Raw genomic sequence first — 24,950 nt, 5'->3', positions numbered from 1 at the left:
TTTCAGTAGCCTCATGTGTGTGACAGTTGAGCAGTAAGAAAGACTAATATAGAAGAATCAATGCATTTTAGTTGTAGTGTTGGAGGATATATTAAAGGTGTTATGGACGGCCAAAAGAACAAACCAACCTGGTGGAAGTACAGAACGCTTTTTGGATGTGTTACCAGGAGGGACCAGTCCCTGGAGGACATCATGCTTGGTAAATTGGACGGTCAGTGGGATTGGCACAGTGGCAATAGCAATGGACTCAAGTGTAGCAACAATTGTGAGCTTGGCCCAGGACCAGCAGTGTTTTGTGCTATTTGCACAGGGTCACTATGAGTTGGTACCAACATGAAGGCACTTAACAATATTAACAAGAAACTGGCACAAAAGTTCCCAAAGCTTTGAAATGACAAGCAGCTTTGGGTCTGCTCTTTTATGGGGTTCAGTTCACAACAGTCCTGCCTGGACAGAGAAGCCTATGAGGTTTATTTGTTGGCTGCCAGACAAAATAACACAAGTCAGGGGGAGCTGGTTAGATCAGGATTTCCTTTTATTCCTTGTTGGTTTAAAATGGCTAATTAGAATAAAAAATAAAAGGGCCTCTGTCTAGAGGCTGGGGTCTCCCCTATTTAGAGGTTAGGACCCAGGTATCCCCTCTATCCAGCACCATACAAGGTGGGCTGAGGGGTCACCCCCAAGAGACAATCGGAGGGACCTAGGTCTGTAGCTCCTCTCTAGCCCCAGTTTTTGGCATGTGATGAAAAATATTGCTTTTTGGATTCTTCTCTCCCAGCCTTGGATTTAAAAATGTTAACTGTGTGAGTTAGGGAGAAGTCTTTAAGGGGCTGGCTTAACAAGCCCACCCTAAGCCATCTCCCCCAAGAAGGGGTAATGATTCGGTAGTATTTCTTGAGCAACACCACACTCTTACTGAGCTTCCCCCACTACCACAGTGTCCTGGAGCTGTGACCCTTTCCTGGAGAAACAAGTGCCGATGAGCCTAGAGGAGGACCTCTTCCCCCGAATTCCTACCCTCCTTAAACCAACCTCCCAGGTCCGGGCTTTCCTTCCTGATCACTAAGGCTGCTAGTTCCTTAGTAACTCGGACACAGGAGAGGGACTCATGGGGAACAAGGAAGATTTCAGTGTCTCCCCTCTTTTCCTGCTGGTCTGAGGAATGGGAAGGAAGAGTAGGATCCCCTCTTTATGCATATCCCACCCTCATTTTCCCATCCCAGGATAGATATAGAATTTCTTTGATATTTATAATATATATATATGTATATATATATATATGTACACACACACCTGGTAACGCAGAAGAGGAAAAAAATAGAATCCGTAACAATAATAAAAAAAATTATTTCTGGTTTAAAAATGATCTGGTTCCCTCCAGGGCGAGCAATTGCACAGATGTCCACTGAGTCTGGTCCAGGGGCCAAGGAAGGACAGGACTTAAAGGTGGAAGGGGGTCCGCTATCCCAGGTCCCAATTCTTCAACTCCCCAACTCCATGGCATTTTGGGAGAGCTCTTCATCCTCTTGGAATCTGTCCATGAGGGGGAGAGGAGCCCCTGGAAGGAAGGAAGGTGGCCACCTGGGGCCCTTTGGTGCAGGCGCGGAGGCATTGGGGAAAGGGCGCGCCGAGGCTCACACCGATATTTCATAAGTGGTACCCCCCACCCCTGACACCTTCTTAACTCCTCCTCTTGTGGGACTACTGAGAGGTGGCTGGCCGGGGCCAGGGGAGGCTGAGCCTAGACTTTTGGGCTGCCCATTGGACTTGCTGTAGGCGGTCTTGAGCTGTACTTCATCTCTGCAAAGAAAAAGAACTAGGTGTCAGGAAATGGGATATACAACACAGAAGAGGAGAGACAATTAAAATGTTAGTAGGAAACTTGCACTCAATCCACAATAAAAACCTTAAAAAAAATAAAAATAAAATGTTAGTAGGAGAAAAGTTACTCTTCTCCATACTCACAACTCCTCTTTGTTTGCACCCTCCTTACACTTCACCCAATGATGGCTCTCTCCACTGCCCGCCTCTAATGGTAGCTATATGTCGTGTCCTTACTCAGGAATGAAGGCACTTTTTTAGTAAAGTCAGGATTAAGGGAAAAGTGCTTCTCCTTCCTGGGTCCTGACAGGAACAGCCCCGTGAGGGCAGCTGATGCCCCTGTGCCCCCACACCAGGATGGCCTGCAGGGTGCCAGGACCACACTCGTACTTACTTGGCTGTGAGTAATGGCTGCAAGGCCACTTCTTCTGTCTCAGCAACACCAGGGGGCGCTTTGGCGCTGCTGTAAGATATAGATCGGCCCAAGTAGGAGGCAGGTGGGCCTGGTTCAGGGGACCCTAGTCCCCGGCTCCTTAGCCCATCAGGCTTGCCAAAACGAGGGGCAGTCGGGCGTCCCAGTGGAGTTTTGCCCAAGGGTGATCGCTTTGAATCATCCGAGGAGGAGCTAGTACGAGGAGCATGGCCTGAGCCTGGGGTTGACTGAATGCCTGAGTCCCCCAAGCCTGGTTCTTCCTCCCGGCCTGGGAGTGGGGGTGACTGGCGTAGCAGCTTCTCTCGTTCCTGGAGGGAGGCCACAATATGGCGTGACAGATTGTCGTACCGGACTGGTGAGGGCTCTCGGTGTGATGGACCGGTTGGCACCAAACGTGGGTGCCTGTCGGCTTCCCGTTGCTGGGCCAGCCGGGCTGACAGGAAGGGAGAGGTGTAGCCTAAAGGTGGCTCCGGGTCAGGCCCAGCCTGCACTGACTCAAAATCAGGGCTGTCTGAAGGCGTGAGTAGACTGTCGTAAGATAAGCTTCCATTGCGGGTCTGGTTGGCCAGGCTCTTATAAGAGGTGGAGGTCGTACCCTCTGAGCGAATGGATTGCAACTGGCCCAGCTCAAACCCTGTGCCTTGGGCTGACTTGAGGCTGGAGGAGCGTGAGCCACTCGACAGTGGGTCAAAGTGAAAGCTTTTGCCAAAGGTGGGCGAGCGGAAGCTCTCTGGCTCCAAACTAGGCTCTGAGCGGTAGCTGGGATGGCGGCTGCTCTCTGCAATTGACGTTGGCTCCTTCAAACTGTCCCCACGACTCAACTGAAGGAGAAAGTAATGCAGGCTCTTAGTGCTTTTGTGGCAGAGCTAGGCCCCAGAGGCCAAGAATTCAGTCAAAAACAATGTCTAGCATGTGCTAGTAATCAGCTTACAACTTTCACTTAGTCCCTAAAACAATCTTCGAACAAATAAAATCTCATTTTATGATGCAGAAAATAAAGCTTACAGAAGTTAACTGGCTTGTAGAACTGGGTTTTGAACTCAGGCTTGACACTAATGAGAACTTTCATCCAGGACACTTCATTTGCCCTCTTTGATGACAGACAGACTATTCAATTCCATTAATGCCAGCAATTCTTTGGCTTCCCCCTTCTCTTCTGCCCTCAATCATTTTATTCCTAGACACAGCTGGCATACGTTATGACCCCTTCTCAGTACCTTAGCGCTGGAAGAATGAGGCATGGCAGCGGACGTACTGCTGCTACTGTAACCCGGCCGATACTTGTACATGGTAGGCGTAGGAGGGCTGTCCTTGCTCAGGAGGCTGCTATCTGCAGGGAAAAAAGCCTAGGGAGTACTCGTCCTTAGAAAAGTCTGGTGGGAGCACCCAGTAGGAACAGATCCTACCCAGCAATGGGAAACTTCCAGGAGCATCGAGGTTGCTGAAATCAAGACAAGTGCAGAGCACAGGATGGGTGAAAGAACAGGTCCTTGTCTGGCCTAGGAGCTGCCACTTTTACCCACAAAAGCCCAACTCACTACCCACAGCTAAGTGGCAGTCCCTCTCCTCCAGCATCCCATAAAATGGCCTAAGTAGCACCTAGTGGGGATTCTCAGCCACAACACAAGTGGGACCTCCCAGCCCATGCCCAGCTTCCCTCTTCGTGGCTCACAGCTTCCTGACTCCGGCCTACCCTATCAAGGACCTTGCAACCCTTACCTTCAGTAGCAGTCAGACTGAGGTGTGTTCGTAGCCCCGTGTAGCGGCTTAGGTCTGGCTTAGGAGGAGGTGGAGGTTCAGCATCTGCGGACTGGCTCTCTGTTATCTCCAAGCTTCCCTTAGACTAGATAAATGGGGGACCAGAAGAGGGCGGTTAAATTGGGAGAAATCAACCTTAGGGCAACCCAAATTGGTATAAGAGGGGTGCTGGGGTATCAATGATCATGTATTTTGAAGCTTGGGGATACTACTGAATCAGTTTGCAACTGATTTAATTCTGGCACTCATTTGTTCATTTCAACCAAGAAGTCATGGAAATGAATTGACTCACTTTCTACTGTCAATGAACTTACAATCTAATGGAATAAAGGTATTTGAGCAATTTTAACACCAACCCCAGCGTGAAAGAGATGCAAATTAAAAGTTTCCCTTCCTTTGCCAAAGGTGAGCTCTCCCAAGTCACCTTCATTCTTCCCTAAATCCTTACCTTAGTTCTCCTCAGCTCTCCCTGGATGCCATTGTCCATGATCTTCACAGGGATTTGTCCATCGGAGACTTCCGGTCGAAGGAAGGGAGGTCGGATGACAATTGTTTTCTCTTTCTTTGGCCTCCCCAAATACCTGAGTGTCAGAATGAGAGTGCTTTCATTCACTCATTCATTTTGAAATAGGCACTGGTTAGCTGCTCTGTATGAATACGAAATTCTACCTTGTCACTGAAAAGGTCAGCATTGCACTGACTGCTGAGGAACCGCAGCTACCCAGCTCAGGGCACTCTGAAGTCAAGCCCACCTGCAACTCTTCAAGAGTAAGAGTCACCCTAGTACCTGCAGTGCATCACCTGAACCCACAGGGTCCACTTCCTCACAGCACAGGCACTCACCGTTCTAAGAGAGCAGTCTTAGAACTCCTAAAGGCAGTCTCCATGCGCTAGGCCACAATAAGCCCAAGGAAGACAAGTGTTTTGAGCAAGAGGGGCGGCTGTACCTGGGTGCTGGGGAGCTGCAGAGTACGCGGCTGACATTGTTACAGCAGCCGTTGGTGAAAGGGTTCACACCTCCCCGGAATTTACCCGTAACCTAGAGAGAGGGAAAAGGTCAACTCAATCAGATGGACCTGGACTTCCAAAGGCCCAAACAGCCACAAGAAATGACTACGGTGCATCTACTCCCTGGGGGACACAAAAATGAATAAAGCCTAGTCTTGCCATCCAGGAACTTGTATTTGTGATGATTAGAAATGGGGGCTCTAGGGCCTGGATACAAAGCCTATGTCTACCTCATAGAGCTAGTTGCCTGACCCTACACATCTGTTTCCTCATGTACAGTAGGGATAAATATCTCTTAAAATATTGAAAAATAACTCAACAGTAGTCCTGGTGTGGTGCTGTGGGTTAATGCACTGGACTGCAAAGTCGGTTTGAACTGCAAGGTTGGTGGTTCAAACTCACCAGTCGCTCCATGGAAACCCTCTACAGGGTCGCTATGGGTTGACGGCACTTAACAACAAGTGTGGCGCTATAGGACACATACTGGACTGCTAACCATAGGCTGGCAGTTCAAACCCATCAGGTCACTCTTCGGAAACCCTTCACAGGGTCACTATGAGTCAAAACTGGCTCACTGGCACGTAACATTATATACGGGGTTCTGATGTGGCACTACAGGATAACCACTGGACTGCTAACCACAAAGTCAATGGTCCAAACCCACTAGTCACTCCTCAGAAACCCCATACAGTCACAAGGAGTTGGAAACAACTCGATGATTATTTAAGAGCAGCAGCAATTATTATAGGTACAGAAATTGTAGTTTTTCTATAAGCTTCTTGAGCACTGGCTCGCCTGGTTTCCTGAACCTAGCACCTAGAGTATCCAATATACAGTAGGCGCTCTGTAAATGTTTGTTAACTACGGACTGGCCTCGGCTCTCATGCTTGCACGATACACGTGGAACTGCCTCACCCCACCATCCAACTTAGCGTTCTCATGAACCGTGTCCAGTAAAGCATCTCCTGTGGAAGCAATGTCATACGGCCAACAGAACCCTAAGAGACAGATGTTCTTGAGAGACTTCTACCCATACCTGCTCATTGGTTGTACGTCCCCTAGCCACCAGCACCACGTGAAATCCCGTGAGGCCAGCTACAGGGATGAAGAATAAGCCAGCCACACACATCACTGCCATTCTGAAATCAAACCATTAAGGAGAACAGCACCAAGGGAGCTCACCTGCCGGGCCGCGGGGATGTCATTTTCTCTGACCTCCACTACCAAAGGGTTCACCTTCCCACATTCACCCCCTCCCAATCCTGCCACCCACAGGCCTGCAAGGATACGTGACAGCCGTGCGGACCCCTGAGAGTTCCTCCTTATGGTAGAGGACATAGAGGAGGCCAAAGCCAAACACACCCATAATGTGGGCAGTCAGGGAAAGGAGAAAGAGGAAGAAATAGCGGTAGTTCCGGCGTCCGATACAGTTGTTAACCCAAGGGCAGTGGTGATCAAATTCCTAGGGGTAAAAAGAGACAGTGAGAGGCAGCCTTCGACCAAAGCAACCTGTCAAGAGAACTTGAAGAAGTTTCACTTTTAAGTCAATTGTAATTATGTTCACCATTTAGTTAAAAAATACAAAGATTCATGCAATTTATCTTGCTCTATTTATACCCTGTAAGGAAGATCCCTCAGAGGTTGGTCAACGCTCATGGCAGGCCCTCAAAGTTTTACCCTATGTGACGAAGGAACTCTAAAGGGAATGAAAGACTCTGCAAAAATGTTCAGAATCTCGAGAGGAGAGGAAAATCTGGCAGGCAACTGCCCACAGTAAAGATGGATTGGAAAAAAAGGTAAACAGTGAAAATAAGGGAATGAGAGAGACAGGCAGGAAAAGAAACAGAATTGTAGAAACTTTAATACAAGAGAGCCGGCATTAACAAGTACAAACAAAGAGGCAATGACTCTTGGTGCTGGGAAGCATAAGTCCACGTGTGGTCTAAGCTTCCCTCCCTGGAGGAAATATGCTCCGCTTCTACTGTGTCTATCGCTGCTAACACCTTTGGACAAAGCTAAAACAAGCAGCCACGTACGTGGTCAGTCAGGACTGTGTCTTACCAAGACTAAGGAGTTACAGGATTCTTAATCGATGGGTAGGAAGATGGTGACTTAGCTTAAGTGTCAGGATTTCTCCCACCCAGCGTTCTTACCTCCACACAATTGTCACAGACACTGCAGTGGGAACATCGAGGAGGGCGGTAGAAACGGCAGGTGGCACACCATTTCATGCGCACCTGGATGCCCTTGATCTCCACTGTTTTGTAAAGAGGAGCTCGGAAGTCATCTTCCTTGTCCTCATCCTCCTCAGCTGTAGAAAATAAAAGTCCATTAAAAATGGGCAGGCCAGGAAGACCACAAGCAGAATGTGGGACCCTATCCAGAGAAGCAGTGACATCAGGGATGGGGACATGAGTAGAAAGCAAGCAACTGAAGACTCTAGATTCCTGAAAAGAAAAAGGCTGTGTGCTGGTGGCAAAAGGCAGGCTTGCAGAATGTGCCCTTTTGTTGTTTAAATTATTATATATTCCTGACTGTTTTGTGTACTCCCACAAACAAAAAACAGGGAATAGAAGCAAATACTGTTGAACAATGATGCATGGAGGGGATTGTAATCATTTCAATGAAACAATGTGTGTAAAACTGATGTTCTCCTACACAAACTATCACTCAATTAACAATCAAAACTTAAAAAAGACGAGGCCAGGAGTGTAGTAGGCACTAGGGATGTAGTAATATTTACAATATGGCCTCTGCCTTCAAGGAATTGAGTCTAATGGGTAAGAGACTAGAAGCAAGTGGCTATAATTGTATGAGATGAGCTCAATGTATAACACTGTGGGAACGGAGATGAGGAAGCAATTTATTTCTTATTGAGTGAATTCGCCTCCTTGAAATGAGAATAAAGAGAAAGTGACTTGAAGGAGGCAGCCTGGATATGGGTACACAGATATTCTTTGATTTAAATACTATGAAACAGAAAATCCATATGTCCAAACACATATTTAACGTTTGCATAGCAATCAATGCTTACAAATACATGGCTGAATTAATACGATCCAGGAGAGGAACGAATGAACATCAACCTTTCTGCCATACAGAAACCCCTTACCCAAAATGCCTTTCTCTGCTTTACTAATCCTCCATGTGTATTTCAATATTGTTTGTTCCTCAAACCATTCTCTACCTGAATGCCCTTGTGCTCCTAATTTTCAACTATCAGAAATCTACTATATCCCATTTAAAAACTTAAAGGGCGTTATTTGCCTTTGCAGTCAACAATTTTATTATTGTTATTAAGCTAAAAAATGGAGCTGTAAAAAGGAGAGATTAAGTAAGTTATGGAGTCCTGGTGTGGCACTGTGGGTTAAAGCACTGGACTGCAAGGTCAGTTTGAACTGCAAAGCCAGCAGTTCAAGCTCACCAGCCACTCTTCAGTGTAGGTACGAGTGGGAACCGACTCGATGGCAATAACAACAAATAAGTGATGGTACAGCTATTAAAATCTAAGTTTTCAAGTTCTAAAGCCTTGGAGAAATGCTTACAATATAAATAAGTGGATAAAACAAAGTGAAATCTACAAAGATATCACTGAATTTACTAAATAAAAAACTGTGTACTGAACAGATGCTGTGTGTGTACATATACAGAGATATATGAGGGGGCTTCAAAAACTTGGTGAAAAAATGCAATGAAAAGACAATGGAGTATTTCCAGGAACTTTCTGAAGTCCCGTATATGAGTTGCTAGTGGATGCTGTCGAGTTGCTTCCGACTAAGAGCAACTTTATGAAATACACACTGAAGCGCTGCCTGACCCTGCACCACTCTCCCAATTGTTACGATTGAGCCGAATACTGCTGCCAGGGTATCAGTCCATGCTCCTTTACCAAGCAAGGTGTCCTTCTCCAAGGACTGGTCCATCCTACTAACATGTCCGAAGAATGAGACACAAAATCTCACCATCCTGCTTCTAAGGAGCATGCTGGCTAGGCTTCTTCCAACACAGTTTTGTTTGTTCTACCAATCCATGGTATTTTAAAAATTCTTCTCCAACACTGTAATTCAAATCTGTAATTCAAATGTATCAATTCTTCCCTGGTCTTCCCTATTCATTGTCCACCATTCACAAACATAGGAGGCTACTGAAAATACCACAGGTTGGGTCAGACACACCTTAGTCCTCACACTGACATGTTGCCTTTAACACTCTCAAGAGGCCTTGTGCAGCAGATTTGCCTAATGCAATCTACAGTTTAATTTTTTGACTGCTGCTTCCATGAGTGTTCATTGTGGATCCACGCATAATGACGTTTTTGACAACTTCAACCTTTTCTCCATTTGTCATTAAGTGCTATCGAGTCGGTTCCAACTCATAGCAACCCCATATAGAGTTTCTGAGGAGCGGCTGGTGGGTTTGAATCATCAACAACCTTGTGGTTCACAGTCCAGTGCTGATCCTCCAGAACCACAGCAGGAGTCCATTCCTCCATTTATCATGTTATTTACTGGTCCAGCTGTGAGGACTTGTGTTTTCTTTACACTGAGGTACAATCCATACTGAAGGCCACGATCTTTGATCTTCATCAGTATTTTAAGTCCTCTTCGCTTGCAGGAACCAAGACTGGATCATCTGCATATCGTAATATGCAGATAATACAACTATCCAATCCTAATGCCATACTCTTCTTCATATAATCCAGCTTCTTGAATTATTTGCTCAGCATACAGACTGAATACGTACGTTGTGAATACTTATGTTTAAAGAGTACAACCCTGGCATACATCTTTGCTGATTTTAAACCATTCAGTATTCCCTTGTTCTAACAAATGCTTCGTAGTCTATGTACAGGCTCCTCATAAGCACAATTAAATGTTATGGAATACTCACTCTTGGCAATGTTATCTGTAATTTCTCACAATTCACACAGTGGAAAGCCTTTATATAGTCAATGAAGCACAAGTAAACTTCATTGTTGTTAAGTGCCACTGAGTTGGTTCCAACTCATAGCTACCCTGTACAGGGTTTCCAAGGAGTAGCTCGTGGATTTGAACTGCTGTACTTACGGCGAGTAGTCCAGTACTTACCCTATAGCACCACACCAGGACTAGCCCGTCTTGTCTTTAGGGGCTCAAGAGTTCCTTCCACTCACCTAATCTCTGCACGGAAGCCAAATGGAACACAGTGATTCCAGCAGTAGGAGCATGAGGAACCATGGATGTCACAGTTCTTTCCTACACCATGAACTTCAGAAAAAAACTCAACTCACCCAAGGACCTATACCAATCCAACCTGCCTCACTCTTTACACGACAACCTCCCATTTGAGAGGAAAACCAGATGTCATCAGTAATCAGCTTTTCTACTTTCTACCTGTTACTCCACAGATGACAGTTCTTATTCTCAACTATCTCAGAAATAAGCTACTTCTGTAAGGATAGCCCTTCAATGTACATGGGAAAAGCATCTACTTCCTCTAGAAGTCCACTCTTCCGTTAACTTCTGTCTTGAAGTTTCAGCTCCTTTCTGGTTTGTCTCCTCATGCCATAAACATGCCTTTCAAATCCTAAAAGAATCTTCACTCTATAAAGTCATAATATTCCAAACAGTCTGGCGTTGATATAGGATATACCTATAGACCAGTGGAACAGAATTGAGTCCAGAAATAAACTATCTATGGTCAGCAGATTTTCAACAAGGGTGTCATTGGCCACTGGGATGGGTAAGAAAGAACAGTCTCTTCAAAAATACTGTTGAGACAACTGAATCTCCCTGTCTAAAAAATTACCTTGGACCAATACCCCACACCACAGATGCAAATGAACTCAAAATGGATCAATTACCCACGTATAAGAACTAAAACCATACAAGTTTTAGATGGCACCAAAAGCAAGAGCAACAAGACCAAGTAGACAACTTGGCGCCTTACTATTCATTAGTCCTAGTTGCTGCCAAGCTGATACAGACTCATGGCGACCTACATGTGTCAAAGCAATACCATGCTCCACAGGCTGATTTTGTGGAAGCAGATCCGGGCCCTTTTTCTATGGCACTCCCAACCTTTCATTCAGTAATCTAGCAGTCTAATGAGTTCACTGCATGTGTGGCCTAGGACTCCCCAGTAGCCACTGTTGCTGTCAAGTCAGCTCCAACTCATAGCAACCCTGGATAGGGTTTCCAAGGAGCAGGTGATAGTTTGAACTTCTGACCTTGTGGTTCACAGTCCAGTGCTTATCCTATAGTGCCACACTGTTAGCCATTTGTTGTTAAGTGACATCGAGTCGATTCCAACCCATAGTGACCCTGGATAGTGTCTCCAAGGAACAGCTGGAGAGCTTGGACCACCAACCTTCAATTCACACAACTTTTGCAGTCTGACACATTAGCCCACAGCGCCACACCAGGACTCCTTGTTAGCCACCAGGGAAATGCACATCAAAATCACAATAAGCTATCATTTCACCCACGATATCTACTATCAGAAACTAACAAAACGTTGTCAAGGATGTGGAGAGACTGAAACTCTCACCCACTGCTGGCAGTGTGTAAAAATAGTACAGTTGCTATGGACAAGTTTGGGGGTTTCTCAAAGAAGTTCACCATAAAATTACCATATGACCCATTAGCTCACTCCATATAGACCCAAAAGAATTGAAAGCAGGGACTCAAACAGATACTCCAGTATTCTTTGCAGAACTATTCACAATAGCCAAAAGGTGGAAACAAATCATAAAAAAAAAAAAAAATCAAACCAACAAAACATGGCATTACTCATATATTCACACAATGAATTATTCAATTATTAAGAGAAATTAAGTTCTGATAAATGTTACAACATGGATAAATATAGAAACAGTATGCTGAAGTGAAATCAGTCACACACAAAAGACAAATACTGTATGATTCCATTTATATGGAATATCTATAATAGAATAGAATAAGCAAAATACATATAGACAAGTTTATTAGTGGTTATTATTACCAAGGTATAGAGGGAGGGGAAGAAGAAAATGAGGAGTTCTTGCTGAAGGGATACAGTTTCTGTGAAGAGTGAAGAAAAACATTTGATTATGTCCCCTCATTTCCTACCCACTATCCTCCAAACCATTAGAATTTAGTAATCTGGCTGCACCTTTTCCTTATACAAAAACACACTAATGTAACTGTTAAGATCACTAATTTCTTAATTAAAAAAACAGTGGGCAATTCTAAGTTTCCAGACTGTTGGGAGCTCTCATTCCTGATCTAGCCAACCATCAGCTACTTCATGAATGCTGGCTTTTTCATTCAGTTCCATTGTTTGCAGTTTTTTCTACTGACTGTTCTTATTCAATCACTCTTCAATGGCTCCTCCTTCTCTGTTGTTATTATGAAGTGCTGTCGAGTGGATTCCAACTCATAGCCACCTTGTATAGGGTCTCTAGGGAGTAGCTGGTGGGTGTGAACAACCAACGACCTTGCAGTTAGCAGCCTAGTGCATATCCGACAATGCCACAATAGAGCACCTATGTTGTTAAGTTGGTCCCGACTCATAACAACCCTGTATAGGATTCCCGACGAGCAGGTGATGGGTTTGAAGCAACAACCGTACTGTCATCAGGCCAGAGCTTGTCCTATTCGCTACCATAGGACACCTGTGTTGTTGTGATACCTTGGATTTACTTGATACAGTTTTCTATCCATGTCTTCTTTAATTCCCACAGTGAGTGGGTGGGGCCATGTAAATAAGGTATACAGGACTCTTAAGGCTAGGATTGGTTAATTTTGCCCTCCAGCTAGGTCTAAAAGGAGCCATCTCAGAAGCAGAACACAGGATCCTAGGAGGAGAGTGAGCTCCCTCCCTAGAAAAGAAGTGATAGCACAGGTGACAGCACAGGGGACAGCACAGGTGGAGGCATGAAGTGACGGAGCAGCTTCAGACTCTAGGCCCAGGACAGTAAAGCTCAGTATCTACAGGCAGGAGACTGGCTTGCCGAACTTGCCCTTTTGGGTATTCACAGACTGGCTAAGGGAGCTTTGTAACATTTTCCCGAGTCAGGTAGAGGCCAACAGCCCACACGCCTGAGAAGCCAAAGACCAAGAGGCGTGTCTGCAGTACAGTAGAGAAGAGACGGCGTTCCTGACTGGAGAACTGCTGCATCCTTGGTTGGTTTTGATCCTGATTTGGAACCTGTTCACCCCCCTCATAAACCCCATCCTTGTGGGTATTGTTTCCATAATCGTATTGTTCTGAGTTGTGATAATCCCTGAAATGGATTACTGAACTCAGATGTTAAGCAGAGAGTGCTATGAGAGGGATAGTTGGTGTCAGAAGAAGGCTGTAGGGTGGAAGCATGTCTGACACCCACTTTATAGGAATCAGCCTTGATTTTTTTTTTTTTCCCCCAGCCTTGATATTGAGTTTGATTCTCCCTCCCCTTTAGTGAGGCTAAAGGAAGTCAATACATGGCCCCCCAGAGGGCTTTTGCATTTGTTGTTAAGTGACCATGTGTAAGGTTTCCGAAGAGCAGCTGATGGGTTCTAACCGCCGACTTTGCTAGTCCAGTGCGTATCCTGCAGCACTACACCAGGATACCCGCTTCTCCTCTGCTCCTCTGTGTCAGAACTGCTCATGTGTGACCTTGGCTGTTTCCTAATCGTCTACACACTACCCTTGCACTCAGATATATGGGGGACAACTCCTGAAGAAGGGTCCTGGACTGGGACACCTCAATCACACATGACCTCTAAGTTTCTGACCTCTAACAGGTCTACAACAGCTCCTCATATCTTCTCGCCAAACCTACTCCAACTCCCATAACCCCTTATCTTGATTTACCCTCCCAAGTATGGAACCTTGAAACTATTCTCGCCGACTCCTTCTTCCTCCCACTCTCCCAGAATAAGTAATTGGTCACATCTGCTGTGTCTACTTCTAGTATCTGCAAACCCAGTCTGGAATTCAAGTTCTCACCTGGAATGTATTATTCCAACAGTCTCCCAAATTATATCTGTGTATTATTATAGGAAGCTTGTTTTATAATTATCTCTGTAAAACTAAAGGGTCAACAGCTCTTTTAAAGCACAGATGAGGAGGAGGGGGGTAGGGAAATGTAGCAAATTGAAGTGAAACAACTAAAACAGAAAGGATGAGAATGTTGACACAAGGTGCGGCATGGAAACGCCATCACTGATGTCTAGAAACTGGAATGGGAACAGGTTTTACTTTTCACCAAAAATAACGCCCTTCCTCCTGTATCTTCAACTTGAAGGCTTTCCCTCCCACCTTCAACAGTATTTCCCCGATTTATCTGGGCAAATGTAAGCGTACCCTTTCGGCCTTTCCTTTCCAAGCCTCCACACTCCAGCTTGTCTCAACCTATTACACCTTTCTAAGTCACTTTGGTTATCACAGTACCTAGCTATACTGCTTAACCCATGCTCTGAGAAAATTTCTGCTGAATGAATACCTACAAGGAAGTGTTACCCCAAAGTGAACCACATGGCTGGATATTACGACATATATTCCTAATGGACACCATTAGACTAAAAAGTATCCCATAATCCTAAAACTTATAAGGCACAGGTCATGCAGAAATCATTATTTTTCAAAGGTAATAAAGAGCTTCCGAGAGGAGAGGGAGATCTTACCTCGAGGGAAAATGCCTGGGTCCATGAAGGTGGCCATGCTGAAGTTGGCCAGCACGAAGAGAAAAACAATCGCATTGTAGATGGGCACTGCAGGTGACACAGACAGGCTGAGTCCTGGACATCTGCACAGATAAGAAGGAAAATGAAGAGCTGCCTCTCACACATGGGACACCAACCATACTCATGAAATAATAGCAAGATTCTAAAGAGGCCTAGCTTAGGGAGAAAATGCGAACTTTCTGAGGGAGGCTGGCAGCCAACCATTTCATAAGGCTGAGGGTTCCTTCCTATGCCTCATCAACAATAATCAAGAATTTCCACTTCACTCAGCCCCGACACCTATGTATAAATCTTCACTCATTTTTTAGATCAATGTTTAAGATTTAGAGAATCTTCCCTACCTTAACCCCTTGCATTGAGATCTATATTCTTCAGATTCATTCTCCTCTGGAGTTTACAACAGGTTTTAGAATCTGCCTTTATCTCCTCTCTACTAAGATATGAGAACTTGGGACAGACCACATACATAACTCACATCAGCCACACTCCCTTCTTGGGAGCTGCCTAAAGTCATGTCCTTCTGACCTGCACATCAGCCTAAATCACAAGCCGCCCCCTGCTTCTCTGGTGCCCCTTACCCCTTCCCAGCTGCTGTGAGTCACTCTCAATTGCCTAAAGTTTCTTCATTGCTTCAGATATCTAGAGGCTAGTTCAGATAACAGACTAGGCATCAGGACCCCTGGAGATCTAAAACTGAATGAGAAATGGGAGATGAAAAAAAGAGCTGACCAAAGAAGCCCTAAGTCTAATAGGGAGAAGAAACTAACCAAACATAGCCAGATTTGTCCATAACAACCAGGGTTATGAATCTACAGGGAACCCTTCCAGAGCCCTTCCCTCCTTTGCTGACAGCCTGGGAGTTGCAAATTTCAGAAGAATCTCTGAGGTGTTGTTTGCTTGGTCAGTCGTATCAAACACTGTCTTTACTGTCTCAGCTTGGGGAGAACTTCCTATTTCAAGACAGCAGTTGAATACCGTAATCTGCTTTGTGGCTAAGAACTTAATCTCCAGAATTAGGCCAACAACTGTCCTTGTCCCCTTTATCTTGACCAGTTAGAATAAAGAAAGAAGAGGCCAGGAGACCATATTATATAAGCCTGGTGGATTCATCCACAGCCATCCTGGATTCTGACAAGAGAAGTGGTCTAGCCCCATCAAACTGAAATAGCAGCCCTGAATCCTGATTTGTGATGGTTTGGATGAACTGAGCTCCTAAATGAGAAACAAATAATCCTTGGCAACTGACAAAACCGACTGTCTGAAAACATCTCTTAAGTCTTCAAAACCACTCATTCATTAAATTATATAGATATGTATATACATGGAGCTCTGGTAGCGTAGTGGTTACGAATCGGGCTGTGAACCTTAAGGTCAGCAGTTCGAAATTACCAGCCGCTCCGCGGGAGAAAGATGAGGCTTTCTACTCCCGTAAAGATTTACACCCTCGGAAACCCTGTACAGGGTCGCTATGGGTCGGAACCGACTCGACGGCACTTAACAACAACAACAATACATGTATCATTTAACTCTTTCCTTCTCTTTGATGAATCAACCTAACTGAGAACAAAACAATGAAGCTGGAGTGAGGACACCAATGGCAAGGACAAAAAGAGCCCTTCTGTCACAGTCCTAGACTGTCACCAAATAGTCTCTTATGGAAGCCTCTTCCTCGTGTCAAGTGCTTTGGTTCAAAAAAGATGCCCCCATTATTTTAGCAGGGTTTCAGGTGAAGTTTGTACTTTGTATTTTAGCAAGGAAGAGTCTTTGCCCAGCCCCACCCAACCAACCTCCTCGGTTCCTCTGGAGGGTAAGAGAGAAACTGAAAACCAGTCATCCAGGTCAGAGCCTCTCCCTAGTACTTAGCTGTCGCTTCCATTTCCGCCTGAGAAGAGGAGAAAGGGTGACTCACTTGACTCCCACAGCCTGGGAAGACAATTAGAGGGAAAAAAAGAAATAAAATCCTCACAACATTGAGGAATCTGATTTAAAAGCTCATTCTTAGAAGTGGCCACTGTGACTACTGTGGACTCTAGTACTTCTGAAAGAAGCAAGCAAGGAAGGCTATCCTCCACTCCCGAGGGAAACCAAGGTTCTAGAAGAGCAGGTAAGAATGAGCTATCAGGCCCTTTTAAAGGCCCAAGTGGCAACCCTTTTGACTTCATTTCTGTCCAGTTTCATTTCCAAACAAAGCAACTCACCTAATTTCTTTGGTATCCTGCCAACCACGTACCTCAAGATGAACTTTAGCCCAACAACTTTCTACAGAACAACCCAACCCAGTTGAAGTTATAATCCTGGAACTGAGTTCCAATATGTTGCCAAAATAAACGCTGCCCCTATAGTGACAGATTCTAGAACTGGTGAAAACTACTCAAAGAGCTAGTATTTGTGCTCACACTGAAATCCGAGACCCACTGTTGACATCCCTAGCACTCTGGCTGAGAACACAGCACCTAGAGGAGGCAAGCAGGAGCAGAACCTGTCCCTACCATATCCCATACACTTCTTGGCTAGAGGCTTTCTGTTGCGAGAGTACTTTGCCAGATTCCTAGGTGACCACCCCAAGAAACCTGTCTGAATCTGCTGCCTTTGATGGAAGGAGGTGAGGCCTGAGCTGAAGAGGAGTTGTTAGGGCCCGTCCTCAGCCTATGGCGATAATCAAGACTCCAGCAGCTCTGGGAGTGGCCGCAACCCAAGAGGCTGACTGACTCATTGATGGGACTCCCAGATAGATCTACACCATCCCAAGAAAAACAGGTTCCTCTGCCCACCCATTCAGCACTCCCAGTTCAACGTCAAATCCAACTGAGAGAGTAGGTTTCAGTATCCACACTTCTGACATCCTGGTTCCTAGGCCTTCTAAGCATTTCCTCTTCTAAAAGGTAGTTCAATTCTTGGAAAGAAAAACAAAGTGGGAGTCAAGAAGCCTTGGATTTTAATCCTATCTCAATCAATGCTTGCTGTGTGATCTTAGGCAATAGACAGGGAACGCTTCAAGCCTGTTACTTCAGCTCCATACTATGGTTAAGAGATTGAAGGAGAGAATGTTTGAAAAGATCCTGGAATTCTTTGTACACCAGCTGGCTCAACACTATACAATGTCTGGATAGAAGATACAAGAAAACATTATTAGCCATCACCATCATCATCAATTATCATTCCAGCTCCACCTTATTTCTTAATTCCACTTCCCCCAGCTGAGATATTAGGGATTCAGGGACACTTAAGACAGAGGTACTAAGCTCCTGAAGAACTGACCTGCGCATTCCACCCATGCCAAACACATTGCTGCAGCTTATGACTAGTGTTCCATGCTGATGAGAGAAGGGCGGAATGGATGTCCCACTTCCTGCTGCCCTTGGGGATCTTCATTCAGGACTGTGTCATCCTCTGTCTCCCTCCAGATTCCATGAGGAAACATGGTCTCTCTTAAGAAGGGTATTAAATTCTTCTTAAAAAACCTGCTGATTGTGGTGCCTGTTAACCAGGCTTTCCAGCAGCTGAATGCTGAAATCTCAAACCTGAGCACTCGCCATTACTGAATGAGGATATAACTCGGGAAGGAAAAGGGACCACCACTGCTGAATTAAGTCTTAATCACAATGCTGTCCCACTCAAATTAGGGGCTGCCGCCTCTGCAGTCACACACATACACAAAAGACCAGAGGGAGAGCCATGAGGTTGCTCAACATTTTGGATAAAAGGGGAAGGAAGGGCCAGAAGAAGACACTGAAAGGAAGCATCTATATCATAGACGGGACACTGGAAGGCCATCACGGATTTCTGGACGACCCTTTTACCCCTCCCCTCCAAGGATTACCTGGAGCAGAGATTTTTACCCCACTGATTTTAGAACGGAACAAAATGAGATGCTAACTGAACTGACTTACATTATAACTAGAGGAGACTTTAGAGATGATACAAGCCAGTGATGTCTAATGGTGTTGCCAGGAGCTCTGAGAAGGTCTCAGGGGCCCTGCTCAGAAGGCAGAGAGAGGATGCCAAGCGGCTGGGCCTCTGGGCCACAGCTCACTCAAGCCAGAGCAGCCCTTCTTTTATGTTTTACATACAGGCAGTCTCCGGGGTGACTCGAGTTTGTCCTTTAATATTGTGGTCCCTGCTATGTAAATGAAACGAGTGGACCAACCCCATCTTGCAACAAATTCTTCATCACAACCATCTTCACTCACAGCACATGCAGCCTTTAAATCACGGGAAAGACTCAGTCTATTTTTACACTAAAGTAAGCATCCTACGTATTGGTCCTGACTTACCGATAAATTTGACTTAAAGACACACTAGCAACTGATCTCATTCATAACCTGGGGAACACCATACCGGGGTTACACTAAGATTTTATTTTTTAAAAGGGTCATGGTACTTTAAAAAGCTGCTCTAGTCCAACTTCCTCAGTATAGAAGACAACACTGAGGCCCATAATGGTTAACATATTTTACTAGCCCAAGCCAACAGTCCTAGATATCCCACTCACCTAGACCTGATCCTTCCGATCCTCCCTTACCAATCACAAAAGGAGAGGATCCAGGTGAACTATTATTACAAGCAGTCTAGTACTTAAGGGGTGGGGTGGGGTGTGTGTGTGCGTGTGCGTGTGCTACTTTCACAACTGCTCTCCTCCTCAAATAGTGTAAAGGGCAGGTGACTAAGACAGAAGTCCTAATAATCTCCTGCTTAGTTTGCTACTGAGTGCATTCAGTGACTAAAAGGTCCCAACTACTCCATTCAAGATTCTCTGGGGCAGCAGAGGACCATTTTTTTGATGATCAGACTCAATTCACAGTCAAGTTCTGCTCATAGCTTTCCCTGCTTGACGAAAACCCATGGATGATAAATCATCTCTAATTAGTTGAAGCCTACATGCCTCCACTAATTATATCTGCCAGCTGAAAGGGACTCTCCCCCTCCTACTCCCAGGCGTCTAGGCCTCAGAGTTAATTTTCACCTGGGGTTTATATTGATGTAGAAGAACAACTACTTGTAGCCTAGTGAAGCGACTAAGAGGATGACAGGGTAGCTACAGGCAGTTCTGGACTACCCAGGAAGCAAGGTAAGCATAGGCTTACTTGTGCTTACTTACTCATCTATAGTGAACAATTCACTTTTTCACCACAACAAAGATTCTGCTTCTGGCATCTTATTTTCTCCCAACCCCACAGCACCTTCCTACAGAACCAAAGTCTCTTTCCAAATTTACAATCCCTGACAGGGACATAGTAGCCAGTAAACAAGGTAAACATGAAAACCACGTGAAACTATTCACTACAGACTAGTACGGAAGATTACCTTGCTGGACTTACTGAGTAATCACTTACAGATTCAAAGGCCCAAACAGCAGCTGGTTCAAAAAGACTTTCTCTTGCCTTTCCATCTGAAATCATGAACAGTATTTTAGTTCCCCAAGGAATTGAACCTCAGAAGGGGCAGAGCCCTCTAGGAAGTGTTTCAGAATAGTGGCACCTTGGCCCAAGCCCACACCTGTGAAGAAGTCCTACAGTCAGACGGAGAGGAAGAGATGAGAATTGCAGAGGGCAACCCTAATTTTTATCCTTCCAAGAGGCAGATGATAGAGGAAGACAAACAGGGTATTTCTGCCTCCACAAAGTGGGCAGGAGCAACCCTAGGGGGAAGAAGGGAGCCCACAAATGGGTCCTATGGAAGCTAACACCAGGAGCAACTCTAACATGAGGTTCTTTTAACTTTGGATTAGAAGCAATACTTCCTGGTCAAGAATTATAGCCAACATTGTCCTCCCAAAGCCCTTTGCCTGAGTCTGTGAGGTCATGAATTGAGGAGGGCCCCTACTTTTCCGGCACCAGGGACCAGAAAAGTAGGTTAAATAGCTTCAACTGCCAATTGCAAAAAATGCCTGTGTCAGGACAACTCTGTAGGAAAACTGGTATAACCAGCCAAGCATTTCAGTGGTTCCAGATTAGCAAGTCAAGAAGAAGATTCTATTTGCCCTCTCTCAAGAACAGATGGGTTGAGAAAAACCACTTAGTACCCTGAACTTTCTAGCTTCTCCAAAGGCTTTACCTCTTGAAAGACACTCCTCAACTAAGCAGGTGTAAGAGGGCCAACTGGTCTTGACCCAGCACCGCAACTACAACAAGGATATTAATATCTGATATAAAATGTCTCTTGGCTAAAATGTTGATGGTACTTACAACAGAAACCAAAACAAGTTCTGACACTGATGACTCACTCCTCTATTGGTAGTCAATGCATAAAGTACAGCACTGAACATGCTGAGTTTAAGCAAGAGAGAAAGAACATGCAAAGGCGAAAGCAGATGCGAAGCATAGGACTGTGTTTTGAGTCCTGAGGGATCAACAAACATGGTCAGGCTGGAGAGCTGGGGTCACACACCTATGACCACTATACACTTCAGAGAAGAGGAGAGAAGTGAGACCATGCTCGTACCTCCCCCTGTTTAAAGCTAGATAAAAATAGATTATTATTACTTTGCTGATTCTTTTGAACAACTGATCCACATTTTTTTGAGTATTCTTTTTGGAATTCAAAGCTCCCATGTTGTGGTTTTCCTTGCCCCATTTCAGGTTTAATGTCTGTTCTATACTACTCCCCATAATAGTAACTGCTCCCACTTCACTAATTCCTGCTTCATTTTCATTCATCTTTCAATGGGTCCCAACTGTTTTCATTCTCTGCCACTTCACTTCATTATTTTCTTCTTTCCAGCAACATCCCACTGCTCTGAACAGCAGAGCACATCACTTTGAGCTTCCCAGATCTACAATGCTCTCATCACTACAAGAAGAGCAGCTAGAGAACCAACTCAGTGACACAACAGTTAACAGGCACAGAGGTGGAGTCATGGTCGTTTCTAAATGGGTAATGGTGATGTTCTTGCCAGGAGGTCCACAGCTAAAATACCAGAGAAAAGGGAAAGGGTCAATTGCTGAGTCTCTGCCACTAACAAGCAGACGAACATATTCTGAAGAGCCCAAGAGAGAATGATGCAGACCATACTACCTTTCCCAAAAGGACCGAGAAATGCAGAATTATTACCACTCTCTTCCGCAGGAACTTCCATAAAGGGACTCTCCTAAAACGCTCTTCCTAACTAAAATGTGTCCTTCCCCAGTGGTCCTTACTTCTCTAGGCTTTATAGCCTTTGTTAAGTTCCGTGGAATCGGTTCTGACTCATAGCGACCCTGTATAGGGTCCAGTGCTTATCTCCCAGCACCACACTAGGACTCCAGCTTTAGCATGAGTAAAGAGAAAATCACCTGAGTAACACGAAATCAACAACCTACAAAATGGTCTCATCGGTGTACCCTATAAATCAATTCTGAAACTTTCTAGTACTAAGGTGCTACAATCTCAAACCGAAGCTTCACACATCCTGGGGAAAAGCCATGTGAAAAACCTTTGGTTTAGTTCTTTCTCTCAGAGAATTGATTGTCTAAGCTGCTTCAAACCTCTCTGGTGGTTTCCTCCCACTTCCTTCCTAGTTCAGGATCATCTAATGAGAGCTGGGTAGGAAAACATGAAGACACCTAGGATTCGGGAGGGGGAGAGGGGAAGGTCATGGACTTAATGGAGTAAAAAGAATTTAAGATGCCTGGAAGTAAACAGGCTTTTCTTCACTTATCTAACCATATCTCTGGATTTGGATTTACCTATACCCAACATCATGTACTGCAGTCATTTGGTTTCATAACTAACTGAGCTGTAGGACAGGAGAACTTATTGGCCTTCTCACCACAGGCTCCTAGTTCACGTTCATCTGACCCAAGCCATTCCATGGGAGAAAGATGGGGCGGTCTGCTCCCATGAGGAGGTACAGCTGCAGAAACCCTATACAAGTTTGCTCTGTACTGCCACTGACTCGGCAACAGTGGGTTTGGTTGGGACCAAAACTCAAGAGAAAGCAGACCCCTCCTCACCTCCCACAGAGGCCCTCTCCCGCCCCCCCTAGTACCGCTACTAGGAGAAAACTCACGTAAAGGCAAAGAAGAGTGTTGTAGCTCCTACTAAGAAGACGGCGGCTGCTGAGACCGGGACATACTTGCTGGGTTTGAATCTCTTTCCAGACTCTGCGGGCATGTTGGAGCTCTGATGGGAGATCTGCCCTGCCGCATAGCCCAGGCCCACACAGCGGCAGAACAGACAAGAAATGGGATGAGGAGAACAATGGAGAGAAGAGTGCAAAAGGGAAGCAGGGAAACAGAAAATCTAAAGGATTACCCTTCCCCCTCCCACGTGAAACCAAAGGTCAAAAGATCTCAAACAGAGAAAAGCATATGGGAGGGGGAAAGGTGACGACTAACTCCAAATGACGAAAAACGACCTCCCCAAAACAAGGCAAAGGGGAGACTCAGTTTACAAACTGGAAGAAAAACAGTATGCTGTACACATGCAAATGGTGGCAAGCGGAGAACATGGGCAGACAGACAGACCAAGGAACAGTTCATGGATGGAAGCAGGTCTTCAAAAGGAAAGGAAGGGGAAAGCAGGGCAGAGAAGAAAAGGTCGGGCAAGGAAAGAGTCTTCTGAGGAGATACTCGAGTACCTCCACAACTACCACACTTCCACAAAATGTGAGCAACCCCTTCAGAGGTGGGCCCTGTGAACCTATTTGAATTCAAGAAGGAACCTGTGGCCCCTTCCCGTTTTAATGAGAAGCTGATTTACTGCCGCCCTTGTCCTTTTCAGGCAATCTCCTCAGTGCCACCTTTCCTGCACCTTGACTTCACCAGGGCTGGTAGGCTGGCAGTGGTGGGGAAGTTCTATTTCTCTCTTGTGAGGGCAAAAGCCTGCCCAACAGCTGTTCCAAGGTTGAACTGTAAATCCTTTTCTTTGAAGGGGGAGGGCAAAGAGAAAGAGCAGGCTTGTCTGTCTTCAATCTCTTCTTGTTATTCCCAAGCCATTTAAGGGCTCCGTTTCCTAAGGAGTTCATGCAAAACTAAAGGGGAATTTAAAATCCCCAAAGCCATAGTCTTCCCAATAAGCAGAAATTGAAGCAATCAATTCCACTCAATGCAACTTTATGAAGTTACTGTGGATGAAAACAAAGTTCTCAATTTCCAGACTAGTCGATGTCTCTGATCTTCTTTGATCTTGGGCTTTCTGGTTGCAGATCCACTGGGTCACAGTGCCACACCTGGAGAAAACAAGTATCTTTATCAGAGAAATTCTTTGAGGGCAGTTCCTAAAAACACCAAGGCTAAAAACAGGCTGCTCCGTTACTGAGTGTTTTTGAAAGACAGCTGATTTTCCATGTCACTTATACGGATGCAAGAAAGGACTGGCCACTGGGAGAAAAAATAGAATCTTTTTTTCTGTTGTCCAGACTGGAGGGAAGAAAAACCCAGCTTCACCCACCCTACGGTCATCAGAGGACTAGGTGTTACATGAACTCTTGCAAGGGGCCCATCTCACCTGACACAAATGGGCAGTAACAAGTAGCAAGAATATCAAAACTTTAAAACAAACACAGGCACATCAGTGACGGGCAGTCCTAGGAAAGAGATTCTCTTTGGACAAAAAGAGTATTTATTACTACAATGAAAAAAGAAAAATGTTACCTCAAAATTAGAACAGCAAGCCTCTTTCTCTCATTGGTAGGTTTTTAGTTATAACCCCAAAGAGGCAGAAGCTAAATGTATGGTCTTCTGGCATTAGCCACTAAAGGGCCTGAGTGAGAAATATTCTTGCACTAAAAGGTATGATGCCTTCTGTGAGAAACTGAGTCTACCGTAGGGGTTGGTCCTTTTCTTCCTAATTCAACAATCTTTTCTTCCTCCGTCAACCTATTAGGAAGAAAACAGAGCTCCACCCACTCAATATGATTAAGACTAACAATTATTTCTGTTGACGGTAGTAACAAAATAACACCAACACTTTGAATTTTATAGGATGCTTTTCATCTAGCGATCTCAAAGCACTTTACTAACATTATGTGGTGACACAATCCCTTATCCCACTCTGTAAAATGGAAGGCTAGAGAATGCCTGAGGCCATTCCACTGAATCACTGGGCAGCCACGTTCGGAACCCCAGAACCCACATGATGTACCTTTGCAGATACAAAGCCTGTCTACCTTCCTCACTCACCAAGCTACCTGCCCAGTGCTGATAACCTGGAATCTGTAAACCAAAAAATTATACTTAGATTAGAATTTTAAAAGAAAACACCTCCCTCAAACTATCTAGTATTTCCCAAGGCCAAGATGAAAGATTTCAGAAGATTTAGGT

General features: G+C 45.0%; 1 protein-coding gene across 1 annotated transcript; it reads right to left on the bottom strand.

Annotated features, from left to right (window-relative positions):
* Positions 1–1,327: 1,327 nt before the first annotated feature.
* Positions 1,328–23,211, bottom strand: ZDHHC5 (zinc finger, DHHC-type containing 5). The gene is made up of 11 exons (XM_006875755.1): positions 22,697–23,211; positions 14,650–14,771; positions 7,174–7,331; positions 6,310–6,482; positions 6,057–6,159; positions 4,960–5,051; positions 4,461–4,593; positions 3,974–4,097; positions 3,472–3,584; positions 2,216–3,075; positions 1,328–1,800 (listed from the first exon to the last, which is right to left on the bottom strand). The coding sequence occupies exons 1-11, from the start codon at positions 22,798–22,800 to the stop codon at positions 1,635–1,637; spliced, it is 2,148 nt and encodes a 715-aa protein (XP_006875817.1). The 5' UTR covers positions 22,801–23,211; the 3' UTR covers positions 1,328–1,634.
* Between the last annotated feature and the right edge of the window lie 1,739 nt (positions 23,212–24,950).

Source organism: Chrysochloris asiatica, unplaced genomic scaffold, assembly GCF_000296735.1.
Source record: "Chrysochloris asiatica unplaced genomic scaffold, ChrAsi1.0 scaffold00339, whole genome shotgun sequence".
In the NCBI taxonomy this organism is placed as follows: domain Eukaryota; kingdom Metazoa; phylum Chordata; class Mammalia; order Afrosoricida; family Chrysochloridae; genus Chrysochloris; species Chrysochloris asiatica.
Note: the sequence above shows the minus strand (reverse complement) of the source record. Positions and strands in the feature narration are given on the sequence as shown.

Excerpts from the sequence above, each read along its gene's own strand:
- ZDHHC5 (XM_006875755.1), bottom strand. The coding sequence starts at position 22,800 with ATGCCCGCAGAGTCTGGAAAGAGATTCAAACCCAGCAAGTATGTCCCG. Across the intron at positions 4,594-4,959 it reads TGCAGCTCCCCAGCACCCAG|GTATTTGGGGAGGCCAAAGA; the intron begins GTACAGCCGCCC and ends TCTGACACTCAG. Across the intron at positions 4,098-4,460 it reads GAGAGCTGAGGAGAACTAAG|TCTAAGGGAAGCTTGGAGAT; the intron begins GTAAGGATTTAG and ends CCATTTATCTAG.